A 16,302-nucleotide genomic window follows, 5' to 3' on the forward strand; every position below is an offset into this window, starting at 1 on the left:
AGCAGATGTGCTGTCTGTCTGTGTTGATGGGAGGAGAGACCAGACAGGCTGGAGAGAGGAGTCTCTCTCAGCAATGGCAACATTGAATCAAATGTACAATATGGAAACTGCTGATGGGGGGAAATTATATTAATCATGTGCTATGGAGGATTTTGCTTAATTCTTCCCAAAGTGTATTTACTGTGGGGGTCTTCATAACATCAAGTGGGTATGAATGTTTTCATGGTATATCAGAATGAGTAGTGTTTTTCCAATCTGTATACCTTGTCTAAGTAGTTCCATTACCTAAACTGTACATGTTGCTGCACAGGAGCAATGTTATTGTGGTTGACTATGAGTGAATTAATTCCAGCCTCAGTCTCTCATTGTGTGCCATTATGTGGCCTACAGGTTTACTCCAATTGCAGAGCAATCAACTGACTCATATCCGTCTCATATCCAGACGTCTAGGAAAAAGGCTGAGCTAGAGCTGAATCAACAGGGGGAGGAGAACACCAGGCAGAGCCAGAGGTGGGAACCACTGCATAAACACAATAACATGCAGATGTGTTAGCTTGCTACTCCCTAACCAAAGGCCAAACTCACACAGTCACACGGTTTGTGCTAGCTACACTTTACAGGAGGGAGGGCAAAAAAGAGAAAGTGACATTCTTCAAGGTAGAGTAATTGGGACCAGCTTAGAGTAAAAGTCATTTTAGTGCAGCCTTCGGAATATTTCACAGAGGAAAAAGAAAACATACAGTGTGTGAACTTAATCAGCATGTGTGTCCGTTCTCTTAAAACTCACTAGTCTTGCTTTCTTTCTCGACAGCTCTTTAAAAGCCCAGCCAAGTATAGGGCTAGTTATGCCTTCAGGTTCCAATCCCTCATACACACAAACACATTTCGAGCTGTACTAGCTCACAGAACATCAGTGAAAAATAGCTTCCACTGGGGTAGATGGGGGGGGGGGGGGGGGAAAGCAGAAATGTAACACAGGTGCAGATTATCTGATGTTTTCAGGATAAGATCACTAGTCAGTGACAGAGTTCTATATTAATCTCCTACCCAAAAACAAACATTCCACTGCCACACAGAGAGAAAAGGAACACCAGCTATAATGAGAACATATACACTGAGTGTACAAAACATTAGAAACACCTGCTCTTTCCATGGCATGGACTGACCAGGTGAATCCAGGTAAATGCTATGATCCCTTATTGATGCCACATGTTAAATCCACTTCAATCAGTGTAGATGAAGGGGAGGAGACAGTTTAAAGAAAGAGTTTTAAGCCTTGAGAGAATTGAGACATAGATTGTGTATGTGTGCCATTCAGAGAGTAAATGGGCAAGACGAAAGATTTAAATGCTTTTGAATGGGGTATGGCAGTAGGTGCCAAGCGCACAGGTTTGAGTGTGTCAAGAACTAACGCTGAACAGTTTCCCTTGTGTATCAAGGATGGTCCACCACCTAAAGGACATCCAGCCAACTTGAGTCCACACGGGCCAGCATCCCTGTAGGAACGCTTTCGACACCTTGTAGTCCACGCCTCGACAAATTGAGGCTGTTCTGAGGGCAAAAGGGGGTGAACTCAATATTTGGAAGGTGTTCCTAATGTTTTGAGATTTCGGTGTACTGTATTTACTGAAGTAAAAACGACAAACACGGAGATAAGACCTGTGTGACAGTCGATACATTTCCTCTTTCATTCAACACATGCAAGTGTGTGAGACAAACGGTACGTCATCAGACAGTGTATTGTACGTGTAGTTTGATAATAGGCTGGTGTTGTAGTGATGCTATGGGCTCCAGACACAGGCCCAGCTACAGAGCAGAGAGCGTATGAAGGGACTGGAGTAGTGGAAGAGGAGGGGGAGGGATACTCTCCTCCACATCCTATGTAAACAGGCTCAAGGGTTGGACCTAAGAGTCCAATTACATGCACTTAACACAAACACAGAAAGAAGCTGTTATCACTTGGCCCTCACAATAAAACACTGTGATTATCCCAGGTTTACTGCAGGCTTCGCAGGGCAGCTCACATCATAGCCGGCCGCATATACACCCATCCCTCTTCCTTTCCCCTTCAACTCCATCCGTTACCTGCGACAATAACTTCTGGAAGTTAACATTAACCCAAAAGCCTTAGATAGGATTGAGAGTATTGAAAGTGGAATATATGCTCCCCTGTGATCCAGTCAGATACATGTTCCATGAAATACACTGAGATTCTAGGCAGACAACTTACACATGACACCGGTTAACACATCCCTTATGCATTAATTACAGGTGTGTAGAATGATTACAACCATAGACATTTCTAGTAAATTACTGAAGGGGCTTTGTCATGAACCCTCACAGTTCCAGAAAGGGGTGAAAATAGCAGCTATTTGGAATGAATGGTAGTAAAGGCATATTCCAGATTTTACTTATGTAGGAAAATAGAAGTCTGGCATGTGATACAGTACCAGTCAAAAGTTTGGACACACCTACTCATTCAAGGGTTTTTCTTTATTTTTCACTATTATTATACAATATAGAAAATAGTAAAGACATCAAAACTATGAAATAACACATATGGAATCATGTAGTAACCACAAAAGTGTTAAACAAAATATATTTATATTTGAGATTCTTCAAAGTAGCCACCATGTGCCTTGATGACAGCTTTGCACACTCTTGGCATTCTCTCAACCATCTTCATGAGGTAGTCACCTGGAATGCGTTTCAATTAACAGGTGTGCCTTGTTAAAAGATAATTTGTGGAATTTCTTTCCTTCTTAATGTGTTTGAGCCAATCTGTTGTGTTGTGACATGGAATGGGTGGTATACAGAAGATAGCCCTGTTTGGTAAAAGACCAAATCCAAGAACAGCTCAAATAAGCAAAGAGAAACGACAGTCCGCCATTACTTTAAGACATGAAGGTCAGTCAATCCTGACTGTTTATTCAAGTGCAGTCACAAAAACCATCAAGTGCTATGATGAAACTGTCTCTCATGAGGACCGCCACAGGAAAGGAAGACCCATAGTTAGTTACCTCTGCTGCAGAGGATAAGTTCATTAGAGTTACCAGCCTCAGAAATTGCAGCCCAAAGAAATGCTTCACAGAGTTCAAGTAACAGACACATCTCAACATCAACTGTTCAGAGCAGACTGCGTGAATCGCCCTTCATGGTCGAATTGTTGTAATGAAACCACTACTAAAGGACACCAATAAGAAGAGGAGCAATCTTCACGAGCAATGGACATTAAACCGGTGGAAATATGTAATTTGGTCTGATGAGTCCAAATGTGAGATTTTTGGTTCCAACCGCCGTGTCTTTGTGAGATGTAGAGTAGGTGACCGGATGATCTCTGCATGTGTGGTTCCCACCATGAAGCAAGAGGTGTGATGGTGTGGGGGTGCTTTGCTGGTGACACTGTCTGTGATTTCTTCTTCAAATTCAAGGCATACTTAACCAGCATGGCTACCACAACATTCTGCAGCGATACGCCATCCCATCTGGTTTGTACTTAGTGGAACTATCATGTGTTTTTCAACAGGACAATGACCCAACACAACTCCAGGCTGTGTAAGGGCTATTTGACCATGAAGGAGAGTGATGGAGTGCTGCATCAGATGACCTGCACCCACAATCACCTGACCTCAACCCAATTGAGATGCATTCTGGTTTGCTCTGTTTTTTGGTTCATTCTTAAGTAATTATCTTTTTGTTTTGTCATGATTTGGTTGGGTCGAATTGTGTTGCTGTCCTGGGGCTCTGTTTTTGTGTTTATGAACAGAGCCCCAGGACCATCTTGCTGAGGGGACTCTTCTCTAGGTTAATCTTTCTGTAGGTGATAGCTTTGTTATGGAAGGTTTGAATTCTCTTTTCTGGATTTTGATAATTAGAGGGTATCCTCCTAATTCTGCTCTGTAGGCATTATTTGGTGTTTTACGTTGTACCCTGATGATGTTTTTGCTGAATTTTGCATGCAGCAGCTCGATTTGGTGTTTGTCCCGTTTTGTGGGATCTTGCTTTGTGAGTCGACCCCGAGACCTTACAACCATAAAGGGTAATGGGTTCTATAACTGAGTCAAGTATTTTTTGCCAGATCCTAATGGGGATGTCGGATTTTATGTTCCATTTGATGGTGTAGCAGGCCCGTTTTGCCTTGTCTCTCAGATCGTTTACGGCTTTGTGGAAGTGACCTGTGGTGCTGATGTTTAGACTGAGGTAGGGATAGTTTTCTAGATGGAATTTGTATTTGAGGTCCTGGCAACTGGACCTTTTTTGGAACAACATTATTTTTGTACACTGTCAGGGCCCAGGTCTGACAGAATCTGTGCTGAAGATCTAGGTGCTGCTTTAAGCACCAGATCATCAGCAAACAGTAGACATTTGACTTTGTCTCACCCCACAGCCGTATGAAAGTAAATCTGTGTTTTTGGACAATTTTAAGAGAAACACTTATTGTTTGTGTACTTGGACTTTATAACGTCATATGTCTTTCCCCCATCTTTCCATCAATTTGTATAGCAGACCCTCATGCCAAATTGAGTCAAACACCGAGGAACTGTAGGAGTCTGCGGTTAATGATATTGCGAAGGAATTTCCTAAGGTTGCTGTTGATGCATATCCCACGGTAGCTATTGGGGTCAAATTTTGTGGATTGGAGTGATCAGTCCTTGGTTCCAAATATTGGTGAAGATGTAAGAAAGGACAATGTTAAAGAGTTTAAGTACAGCCAATTGGAATTTGTGGTCTGTATATTTTACCATTTCATTTAGGATATCATCAACACCACAGGCCTTTTTGGGTTGGAGAGTTTGTATTTTGTCCTGTAGCTGATTCAGTGTAATTGGAGAATCCAGTTTGTTCTGGTAGTCTTTAATAGCTGATTCTAAGATTTGTAATTGATCATGTATATGTTTTTGCTGTTTGTTCTTTGTTATAGAGCAGAAAAGATTGGATAAGTGGTTTAGCCATACATCTCCATTTTGGATGGTAACTCTTTGTGTGGTTAGATTCTATGGATTCTTCAATTACATTGAGCTGATTTCTGTGCTGTTCATATTTTCTGAGTGCATTTCTGTACTGTTTTAGTATTTCACTATAGTGGAAGGCGTAGGCTCAGGTTTTCTGGGTCTCTGTTTTTGGTTGGATAGGTTTTTGAATTTCCTTCTTAGATTTTTGAAGTCTTCATCAAACCATGTGTCATTGTTCATTTTCCTAAGTTGTCTGCTTGACAATTTATATATTTGAAAGGTCAAATATACTGTTTAGGCTTTCTACTGCCAAGTTCACACCTTCACTATGGCAGTGAAATGTTTTGTCCAGGAAGTTGTCTAAAAGGGATTGATTGTGTTGTTGCCCAATAGATTTTTGGTAGGATTCTACACTACTTTCCTCCTTAATATTATGCAGTTCCTTTGGCTGTGATGCCTCATGATTGAGTATTACTCTGTTCAAGTAGACTGTGATTTTGCTATGATCTGATAGGGGTGTCAGTGGTCTGACTGTGAACACTCAGAGACTCTGGATTGAGGTCAATGATAAAGTAATCTATAGTGATACTGCCAAGGGATGAGCTGTAGGTGAACGTACCATAGGAGTCCCCTCGAAGCCTACCATTGACTATGTACAGACCCAGCTTACGATAGAGCTGCAGGAATTGTGAGATATTTTTGTTGGTTGTTTTGTCGTTGTTGTGTCTAGGGGGGCATATTGGGGAGGGAATGCTGTCACCTCCAGGTAGGTGTTTGTCCCCCTGAGTGCTGAGAGTGTCAGGTTCTTGTCCAGTTCTGGCATTTAGGTCACTACAGAGGCGTACATGTCCCTGGGCCTGGAAATGGTTGATCTCCCCCTCTAGGATGGAGAAGCTGTCATCGTTAAAGTATAGGGATTCTATATAGGCAACAGACATGATGACTTTTCTCTCTGTTAAGATAGTTTTCTTATTAACTTCTAGCCAGATGTAAAATTACCCTGTTTTGACCAATTTAATTTTTTTTATAGCTTTGGTACTATTTTAACAAGTATGTTGTACATTTTAAAATCTTAGTACAAAACTCTAAACAGAAAATCAAAAAGGCTGTTATTTCAGGTGGTGGCCATAGGACCCGTCAAAGAGATCTAAGAGGTGGCCATAGGACCCGTCAAAGAGGTGGCCATAGGACCCGTCAAAGAGGTGGACATCAGAGAGAGGGAAGCAGATGGCATGGAAAGGTTGTGTCTAATGAATTCCGGGCCATCATCATTGGTCATGTGGTAAACAGAGGCAGAGGCTGCCGGATTAGGTCACCCCAATCTGAAAAAATTAACTGTCAATTCGATAATGAGAACATTCCACCAAGAAAGCCGGTAAATCTGCAGGATATGCACACATCTTTTACCATTACAATTACTGTAAATTACATATTGTAATGCATGTACATTCACTAAACATGTCACAGTATTCTTACAGTATGATCTATTGACAGTATACTCTGTTTATACCCTCAGAATTTACAGAAGTCCCCATGGTGGTTGCCATGTGCTGACCGACCAGCAGAAGTGGGCAATGGTGGAAATGGTGAGGGCCAGGAATGACGTACAGTACGGCTGTCTGAAATAAAGCAGGCCATTGAGGAGAACAATGACACCTTTGCCAATGAGGCATCCATCAGCCTACCAACAATCGCTCACCTTCTAAAGAGGCACCAGGAAACACATTTACCTGGTGCGCTTTGAGAGAAACAACGACTGGGTGAAACAACTGCAGGCCTAGTATGTTCAGATACAGCACTATATTGTCACGTTCTGACCTTTATTTCCTTTGTTTTGTCATTATTTAGTATGGTCAGGGCGTGAGTTGGGGTGGGCAGTCTATGTTTGTTTTTCTATGATTTGGGTATTTCTATGTTTCGGCCTAGTATTGTTCTCAATCAGAGGCAGGTGTCATTAGTTGTCTCTGATTGAGAATCATACTTAGGTAGCCTGGGTTTCACTGTGTGTTTGTGGGTGATTGTTCCTGTCTCTGTGTTTGCACCAGATAGGGCTGTTTTAGGTTTTCATGTTTCTTGTTTTTGTTAGTCTGTTCATGTATAGTTTTCTTCATTAAAGAACCATGAATAGAAACCATGCTGCATTTTGGTCCGCCTCTCCTTCAAGTCAAGAAAACCATTACAGAATCACTGTAATGGACCAAGCGGCGTGGTAACAGGTAGCAGGAGCAGCGCGAGGAGTACTGGACATGGGAGGATGAGTTGGATGGTAAAGGTGTTATGCTGTGAAGCGCACGGTGTCCCCAGTGCGGGTGCATAGCCCGGTGCGGTACATTCCAGCTCCGCGTAGCGGCCGGGCTAGAGTGGGCATCGAGCCAAGTGCCATGAAGCCGGCTCTACGCATCTGGTCTCCTTGGGCCGGCTTACATGGCACCAGCCTTGCGCATGGTGTCCCGGGTTCGTCTGCATAGCCCAGTGCGGGCTATTCCACCTCGCCGCACTGGCAGGGCGACCGGGAGCATGCAACCAGGTAGGGCTGGGCAGGCTCGGTGCTCAAGAGCTCCAGTGCGCCTGCACGGTCCGGTCTATCCGTCACCACCTCCACGCACCAGCCCTCCGGTGGCAGCCCCCCGCACCAGGCTGTCTCTCCGGCTCATCCTCACAGGTGCTCCCGCCTGTCCAGCGCTGCCGGAGCCTTCCTCCTCTCCAGCGCTGTCGGAGTCTCCCGCCTCTCCAGCGCTTCCAGAGCCTTCCTCCTCTCCAGCGCAGCCGGAGTCTCCCGCCTGTTTGGCGCTGCCAGAGCTCCCGCCCCTCATTCCAGAGGCGCCAGAGCTACTCAGTCCAGCGCTGCCAGAGCCTTCCTCTCCAGCGTTGCCAGAGCTTCCCGTCTGCCCAGCGCCATCTGAGCTTCCTGTCTGCCCAGTGCCGCCAGTGCCGCCCAGCGCCGCCAGTCTGCCCAGCGCCGCCAGTGCCGCCAGTCTGCCCGGGGCTGCCGGTCAGCCAGGGGCCGCCAGTCAGCCAGGGGCCTGTCCCGAGCCCCCCCTCTGTCCCGAGCTGCCCCTCTGTCCAGTGGGGTCATTGAGAAGGGTGGCCATGGTTAGAAAGCCACGGAGGCGGACAATAAGGCGGACTAAGACAATGGGGAAGTGGGGTCCGCGTCCCGCGCCAAAGCCGCCACCGCGGACAGACGCCCACCCAGACCCTCCCCTATAGGTTAAGGTTTTGCGGCCGGAGTCCGCACCTTTGGGGGGGGAGGGGGGGGGGGAGGGGGGGGGGGGTGTACTGTCACTTTCTGACCGTTATTTCCTTTGTTTTGTCATTATTTAGTATGGTCAGGGCGTGAGTTGGGGTGGGCAGTCTGTTTGTTTTTCTATGATTTGGGTATTTCTATGTTTCGGCCTAGTATGGTTCTCAATCAGAGGCAGGTGTCATTAGTTGTCTCTGATTGAGAATCAAACTTAGGTAGCCTGGGTTTCACTGTGTTTGTGGGTGATTGTTCCTGTCTCTGTTTGCACCAGATAGGGCTGTTTTAGGTTTTCACGTTTCTTGTTTTTGTTAGTCTATTCATGTATAGTTTTTCTTCATTAAAGAACCATGAATAGAAACCACACTGCATTTTGGTCCGCCTCTCCTTCAAGTCAAGAAAACCGTTACATATACTGTATTACTGTTACTATTTGATGCACATGCTACTTCACAATGTCATATTGGAACTATATTGTAAAAAATAACTAAACAAAATATATTTTTAGAAGGTGATGGTTCTTGATGCAGCTGTGAACCATCACAAGTTAATATTTGTTGATGAAGCGGGCTTTAACCTGGACAAAACTTGGCGCCTTGGGCGGAACCTTATTGACCAACGGGCGGCCGTCCAAGTGCCTGGACAACGTGGGGGAAACATCTCCATGTGCACAGCTATCTCTGAAGATGGTATGGTAGGAAGTAGGCCATGACTTGGATCCTACAACTCTGTACACCTCATTGTGTTTCTCAATTAAATTGAGCAGGCTTGTCAAGGTGAAAGGGTCACCTATGTCACTGTGTGGGACAATGTCAGGATCCACCATGCAGGCTAAAGAAAGCATATAGTCTACGTTAATTTCTCATTTTCATCTACCTTTTAGTTATGCATAACTTAACATGATTGCATTATGAAATTGACAATTAACTCATTTCTATTGATGTGCAGTTGTTCCTTTTCTGAATTGCAATTCATAGGCCTGCCCTCTGAGATAAAGCTATACAAATTGATTTTGCAATAAGACCTTTGCTGCCATCTAGGGGACAGCTGATATACTATTTATATGTACTGCAACAGCTGCACACATCTGTCTAGGAAGATAACTGTAGCAGATGCTACAGATGCTACTGCTAGAGATGGATGCTTTTCAACTTTCAAAGGATACATCAAGATGTCTTCGTACTGTCCTAATTGATTGTGTATATTGTTTCAGCATCATATTACATTTCATATAAAGCCTGCAATGCTCTCAAATGGCTCACATAATTTCCCTGATTGATGGATTTTATTTTAAAGTTAATCTCTTATCTGGTGCAGCCAGGATTTTAAGAGGTGTACAAAATGGAACAATTCTGAAAGTATTCAAAAAGCAGCAATAATAAAATCATGTATAATGCATTGGCCATTATATTAATGTAGTTTCTATATTAAAACTAGAGACAGTATTATACAAATGAACCTACATTTGATTTTATACTACAGTATTCAATACATCATATTATGAAACTTCATATACCATAAATACCCCCACTAATATAACTGCCAACCACTTTCGAACCCTATCCCAGCTGCAGTTGCAAGAACCAATGAAAATAGAGGTGGGTGGGAAATAAGTATTTGCTAGCGTTACGTCAACATCGCAGTCTCGCAGCAGCAGACCTACCATCTCCTGTACCTTGACAGATCTGACATTGCAAGGTAAGACTGTCTAGCACAGCTTGTGCTAGAGTCAACACAGCATCATGCCACAATATTATTAATTATTAATTGCACGTAACCAGCTAGTGCGGTTGTCATTTGCATTGGCCGTGTAGTGACAGCTTGATTTGAGCAATCTCTGTTATGCTAACACAGCTAGTAGCTAACACATTGACAACACAATAACACAAACTAAGGTCGCTGCATTCGTATAGCTAACTAGCGAGCTAGGCAGAACACTTATTGGTTGTCTGTAGCTAGCGAACTGATTCTGAGAAGTTGTTTACTTAAAAGCTGGCTAGCTTCAGCAATCTAGTGTTGAATGGCTGCTGGCTGCTGCTAGTGCTATCCAGTGGCAGTGCTACACTCCCCGCACTTCAATTATATAGCCAGCTAAAGTGTACAGTATCAGTGGTTCCCAAACTGTGGGGTGCGTCCTTTATTAAAGAAACACAAAATGGCTTTAAACGTACTCTTGAAAGTTGTAATAGTAGAATGCACAAGGTGACATTTTAAAATTGGATTTGCATCATCAGTTCCCTTTGTCATGTTAGTCATTGCATATTTCTAACTTGTCAAATGTCCAGCTAACATTTTCTATTTGTTTTTTAGCCCATAGATATAATTGTTTTGTCACTTTTATATCACATGAATACACATTTGACGTGGCAAAACAAGAAACTTCCCTTTATCAGGACCCTGTCTTTCAAAGATAATTCATAAAATTCCAAATAACTTCACAGATCTTCATTGTAAACGGTTTAAACACTGTTTCCCATGCTTGTTCAATTAATCATGAACATGCACCTGTGGAACGGTCGTTAAGACACTAACAGCTTACAGACGGTAGGAAATTAAGGTCACAGTTATGAAAACTTAGGACACTAAAGAGGCCTTTCTACTGACTCTGAAAAATACCAAAAGAAAGATGCCCAGGGTCCCAGCTCATCTGCGTGAACATGCCTTCGGCATGCTGCAAGGAGGCATGAGGACTGCAGATGTGGCCAGGGCAATAAATTGCAATGTCCGTACTGTGAGACGCCTAAGACAGCGCTACAGGGAGACAGGCCGGGCAGCTGATTGTCCTCGCTGTGGCAGACCATGTGTAACAACACCTGCACAGGATCGGTACATCCAAACATCACACCTGCTGGACAGGTACAAGATGGCAACAACAACAGACTGTCCTCAATAGGCTCAGAGAGAGGCTGAGAGATGCTGGAATGAGGGCTTGAAGGCCTGTTGTAAGGCAGGTCCTCACCAGACATCACCGGCAATAATGTCACCAATGGGCACAAACCCACTGCCACTGGACCAGACAGGACTGGCAAAAAGTGCTCCTCACTGACGAGTCGTGGTTTTGTCTCACCAGGGGTTATGGTTGGATTTGCGTTTATCGTCGATCGAATGGGCATTACACCGAGGAATGTACTCTTGATCGATTTGGAGGTGGAGGGTCCGTCATGGTCTGAGGCAGTGTGTCAGAGCATCATCGGGCTGAGCTTGTTGTCATTGCAGGCAATTTCAACGCTGTGCATTATAGGGAAGACATCCTCCTCCCTCATGTGATACCCTTCCTGTAGGCTCATCCTGACATGACCCTCCAGCATGACAATGCCACCAGCCATACTGCTCGTTCTGTGCGTGATTTCCTGCAAGACAGGAATGTCAGTGTTGGCCAGCGAAGAGCCCGGATCTCAATCCCATTGAGCACTTCTGGGACCTGTTGGATCGGAGGGTGAGGGCTAAGGCCATTCTCCACAAATGTCATGGAACTTGCAGGTGCTTTGGTGGAAGAGTGGGGTAACATCTCACAGCAAGAACTGGCAAATCTGGTGCAGTTCATGAGGATGAGATGCACTGCAGTACTTAATGCAGCTAGTGGCCACACTAGATACTGATTGTTACTTTTGATTTTGACCCCCACTTTGTTCAGGGAAACATTATTCCATTTCTGTTAGTCACATGTCTGTGGAACTTGTTCAGTTTGTCTCAGTTGTTGAATTGTATGTTCATACAAATATTTACACGTCAAGTTTGCTGAAAATAAACGCAGTTGACAGTGAGAGGAGGTTTCTGTTTTTTGCTGTGTTTGTATAGAATTGCAAGAATTTACTTTTACAACTGCAAAATGTGTAGAATTTCAGGAAATAAGCTTTAAACCTCCAAAATTCTCTCTGCCACCGAGATGTTTGAACAGTTTGTGTCATGGACAGTGCTTCTGCCCATAGAAATGAATGCGGTGCTCACGCAGGGGCACAGGGTTTTCCCCAATGTTGGAAGGGAGTCCCCGAGTGAAAAAGTTTGGGAGCCCCTGAGTTACAGTATATGTTTCTCACAGTGACTACTAACTAGAGGGTGACCAATTAATCGGAATGGCCAATTAATTAGGGCTGATTTTTATTTATTTATTTTTTTATTTTAATTTTTAATTTAAAAAAAAAAAAAATAGTTTTCGTAACAATCGGAAATTTACGGGGGGGGGGGGTACGTCTGGCACTGCAGGATTTGAGTCCCTGGCGGCGTAGTGTGTTACTGATGGTAGGTTTTGTTACTTTGGTCCCAGCTCTCTGCAGGTCATTCACTAGGTCCCCCCGTGTGGGTCTGGGATTTTTGCTCACCGTTCTTGTGATCTTTTTGACCCCACGGGGTGAGATCTTGCGTGGAGCCCCAGATCGAGGGAGACTATCAGTGGTCTTGTATGTCTTCCATTTCCTAATAATTGCTCCCACAGTTGATTTCTTCAAACCAAGCTGCTTACCTATTGCAGATTCAGTCTTCCCAGCCTGGTGCAGGTCTACAATTTTGTTTCTGGTGTCCTTTGACAGCTCTTTGGTCTTGGCCATAGTGGAGTTTGGAGTGTGACTGTTTGAGGTTGTGGACAGGTGTCTCTTATACTTATAACAAGTTCAAACAGGTGCCATTAATACAGGTAACGAGTGGAGGACAGAGGAGCCTCTTAAAGAAGTTGTTACAGGTCTGTGAGAGCCAGAAATATTGCTTGTTTGTAGGTGACCAAATACTTATGTTCCACCATAATTTGCAAATAAATTCATCAAAAATCCTACAATGTGATTTTCTGGAATTTGTTTTCTCATGTTGTCTGTCATGGTTGAAGTGTACCTATGATGAAAATTACAGGCCTCTTTCATCTTTTTAAGTGGGAGAACTTGCACAATTGGTGGCTGACTAAATACTTTTTTGCCCCACTGTACATGGACAGTTATTCTGTTGATGCTTCCCCTTGTCATGGCTTTTTGATTTATGACCGAGTGTCAAAACCCCAGTTCTAGATGTCAGTCCGTAGTGGGACAAAAACATCTGTTTTAAGCAATCAATTTTGTGAGACCGTGATGACTATAGTATTAAAAAGTTTAACACACATCGGCAGTGTATGTCCTGTAATTCTTTTGTGGTCAATACTTTAGTCTGTGTCACTTAATAATACTTGGTCCACCATAGGGAAATAGCCATAATATATAAAATAATTCAATATTTCAATTAACAATGATAGTAAATGAAGCACACAGATTTTTACAACAATGACATCTATTTCTCACTAACCACGGAGAGAGTAAATACAATTATCCTAAACACAATGTAACCAGGCACTAGACTAGAGCTTCCGTAGTGATTGTGCCACAGCCTGAACCTTTGACGTCCCTTTTTTTTATTCCTCTCCCCTCAGGTGTGAACACGACAGCGGCAGCTTCACCAGCTCTGGACCCGGACCTGCTCCGGAGTGGACCCGGACCTACTCTGGAGTGCCCCATCTGCCTGGAGAATTACAACCAGGAGCAGCTGAGGCCCAATCTCCTGCAGTGTGGCCACAGTGTGCAGACAGTGTCTGGAGAAGCTGCTGGATAGCACCATCAACGGCGTGCGCTGTCCCTTCTGCAGCAGGGTCTCCCGCATGAGCAGCTTCTCCCAGCTGGCTGACAACCTCACTGTGCTCAAGATCCTCGACTGGATCAGCTCCTGCACCACCGCCCTCATGTGCAAGTCCTGCCGCAACCGCCTACCCCGACAGTACTGCCTTGACTGCGGCACCGTGCTCTGTGACCTCTACAAGAGTGAGGGCCACCTGCAGCAGGGCCACGCCGTCCAGCCCATCCGGGTGGCTGCTGAGCAGTGCCGGAAGGACCTGGGCGGTAAACTGGCGTCCCTCCACAAAGCCATGGACCACATCCAGCAGAAAAAAAGTGATCATTGACAGTGTGACAAAGAACATGCGGGTGAAGTCCCGGGCGGTTCAGCAGGAGTATGCCCGGCCTGAGCTGCGTCTGCTGGAGGAGCTGGGGCACCAGCGGCAGGCCTTCGCTGCCTCCATGGCCAAGGTGGAAAAGCTGAATGGGCACATCCTTGAGGAGCAGACATACCTGCTGAAACTGGCCGAAGTGCAGGTGGTGTCCCGATGCGACTACCTCACCATGTGGGTGAAGCAGAGCGACATCACCCTGCTGGAGGGGGAAACGATGAGGAGGAGCTAGACCTGAGGAGCAGCCTGGACCTGCCTACGCTACTCAAGCTCCAGGACCCTGAGCTGGTGACGACAGAGCATCGCGTCAGCATCAGCTCATCACCAAGCCCTGCACACTGATGAGGCTGCTGGAGTTTAGCGCTGGGGTTGGGGTTGATGCCATGTGCGGGACCATGGGGGTTGTAGGGGCCCCGCTGGACCTTTATAGAGACATTGATATGTTAATGTCTGTAGAAGAGGCTGTGTGTGCCTCCCTGGATAACTTTAAGTCCATGGATGAAGGGGGGGCCCCCAGCTCGGGGCCACAGCACTGCCAGTTCGTAAAGAAGATGGGTTGCAAGGGCAACCTGCCGGGGATGTTCAACCTACCGTTTAGCATCTGTGTCACCCCACAGGGCGAAGTCCTAGTGGCCGACCGGGGGAACTACCGCATCCAGATCTTCAACCGCAAGGGCTTCCAGAGGGAGATCCATCGCAACCCCAGCAGCATCGACCTGCCCAACCTCATCCCGCTGTCCATCACCATCACTCCGCAGGGCCTTATTGGGGTCACTGACAACTCAGTCAAGGTGTACACCATTGACGGCCACTGCGTGGCCTGCCACAAGAACCAGCTAATAAAGCCCTGGGGCATTGCAGCCATGCCCAAGGGTCAGTTTGTGGTCTTGGACGTGGAGGGAGGCAAGCTCCGGTGCCTGGCCGTGGACCGCAAAGTGGGCGTAGTCAACTACAACCGTCTGTGCTCGGCAGTGCGGCCCAAGTTTGTGACGTGCGACGCATCGGGCACCATCTACTTCACCCAAGGATTGGGCCTGAACATTGAGAACCGCCATAATGAGCACCACCTGGAGGGGGGCTTCTCCATCTGCTCGGTGGGGACGGACGACCAGCTGGGCAAGCATCTCAGCCACTTCTTCTCGGAGACAGAGGACTTCCGTTGCATCACGGGAATGTGCGTGGATGCCAACGGGGACCTGCTGGTGACGGACAATGGCAGGAAGAAGATCCTGCAATTCCCCAAAGAGGGCGGCTTTAACGTGCTCATCCAGGAGGGACTGGCGTGCCCTGTGGGCGTGGCCGTCACTGAGAAAGGACAGCTGATGGTGCTGGACTGCTGGGACCACTGTGTGAAAGTCTACTCGTACCCACAGAGGAGATGCTTCTCCACCTGCTAGGTGCTAAGAAACTACAAATCCAATTTTGTGTGTGTGTGTCACTTTTTAATATAAATGGCTGCATTCCAAACAACTTTTGCTCGTCCATGATCTGATTTCTAGTCAGTGCTTAACAGGTCATATAATGAGTTACTGATCCCCAGTCAGTCAGTGGGACTGGCTAGGAGCACACTGGAACCAAGCTGGTGTTTATCTACAATTTGAGCTGCCTCGTTGATTTGATGGATCACAGCACTAAAGATGACAATAAGTGTTGTCACATTGAGGGTGGGGGGAAACTGGTATGTCAATCAACGCACAACATTTGTAATATTTTAACTGCTGTACTGTACAAAATATTAGGGCCGGGTTGATACCTGTATTGCGATACTCATTAGTATCGTAGCAAAGACACAAAACACGAAGTAAATTTAACTTCTTTGGGAAAACGGCCCTAATGTTGGAAACGAACATTATGTCACGTATTATTTTCCAATCTATAGAACGCTATTTTACATAAAGCAGGTTTTTAAAGGACCAAAGAGTTTGGTCTGCATTGTTTTTATAATTTTTTTGCCATTGGATTTTTTTTTGATACTGGTATCGTCACAGCTGTACAAAATTCTATTTATATTTTATATTTACTAAGCCTAATGGCATGGCAAGAAAATGTATTGCAAAAAAGAATTGCGCTTACAGGCTGCCTTTATCAATTTAGAAGGCATGTCTAATCAAACCTCTAATTTAAATCTATAGGGATAGGATCATGGACTTGAT

At 45.2% G+C, this 16,302-nt stretch overlaps 2 protein-coding genes across 2 annotated transcripts in view; one reads left to right on the forward strand and one right to left on the reverse strand.

Moving 5' to 3' along the window:
• LOC110523598 (astrotactin-2-like) overlaps positions 1-16,302 on the reverse strand; it is a 430,658-nt gene that overhangs the window by 100,839 nt on the left and 313,517 nt on the right. The window lies entirely within an intron of this gene.
• On the forward strand, positions 9,759-15,963 carry LOC110522913 (E3 ubiquitin-protein ligase TRIM32-like). Its single transcript, XM_036977274.1, has 2 exons — positions 9,759-9,891; positions 13,580-15,963. Exon 2 carries the CDS (start codon positions 14,491-14,493, stop codon positions 15,544-15,546), a length of 1,056 nt encoding a protein of 351 aa, XP_036833169.1. The 5' UTR covers positions 9,759-9,891; positions 13,580-14,490; the 3' UTR covers positions 15,547-15,963.

Source organism: Oncorhynchus mykiss, chromosome 5 (genome assembly GCF_013265735.2).
Source record: "Oncorhynchus mykiss isolate Arlee chromosome 5, USDA_OmykA_1.1, whole genome shotgun sequence".
NCBI classification, from domain to species: Eukaryota; Metazoa; Chordata; class Actinopteri; order Salmoniformes; family Salmonidae; genus Oncorhynchus; species Oncorhynchus mykiss.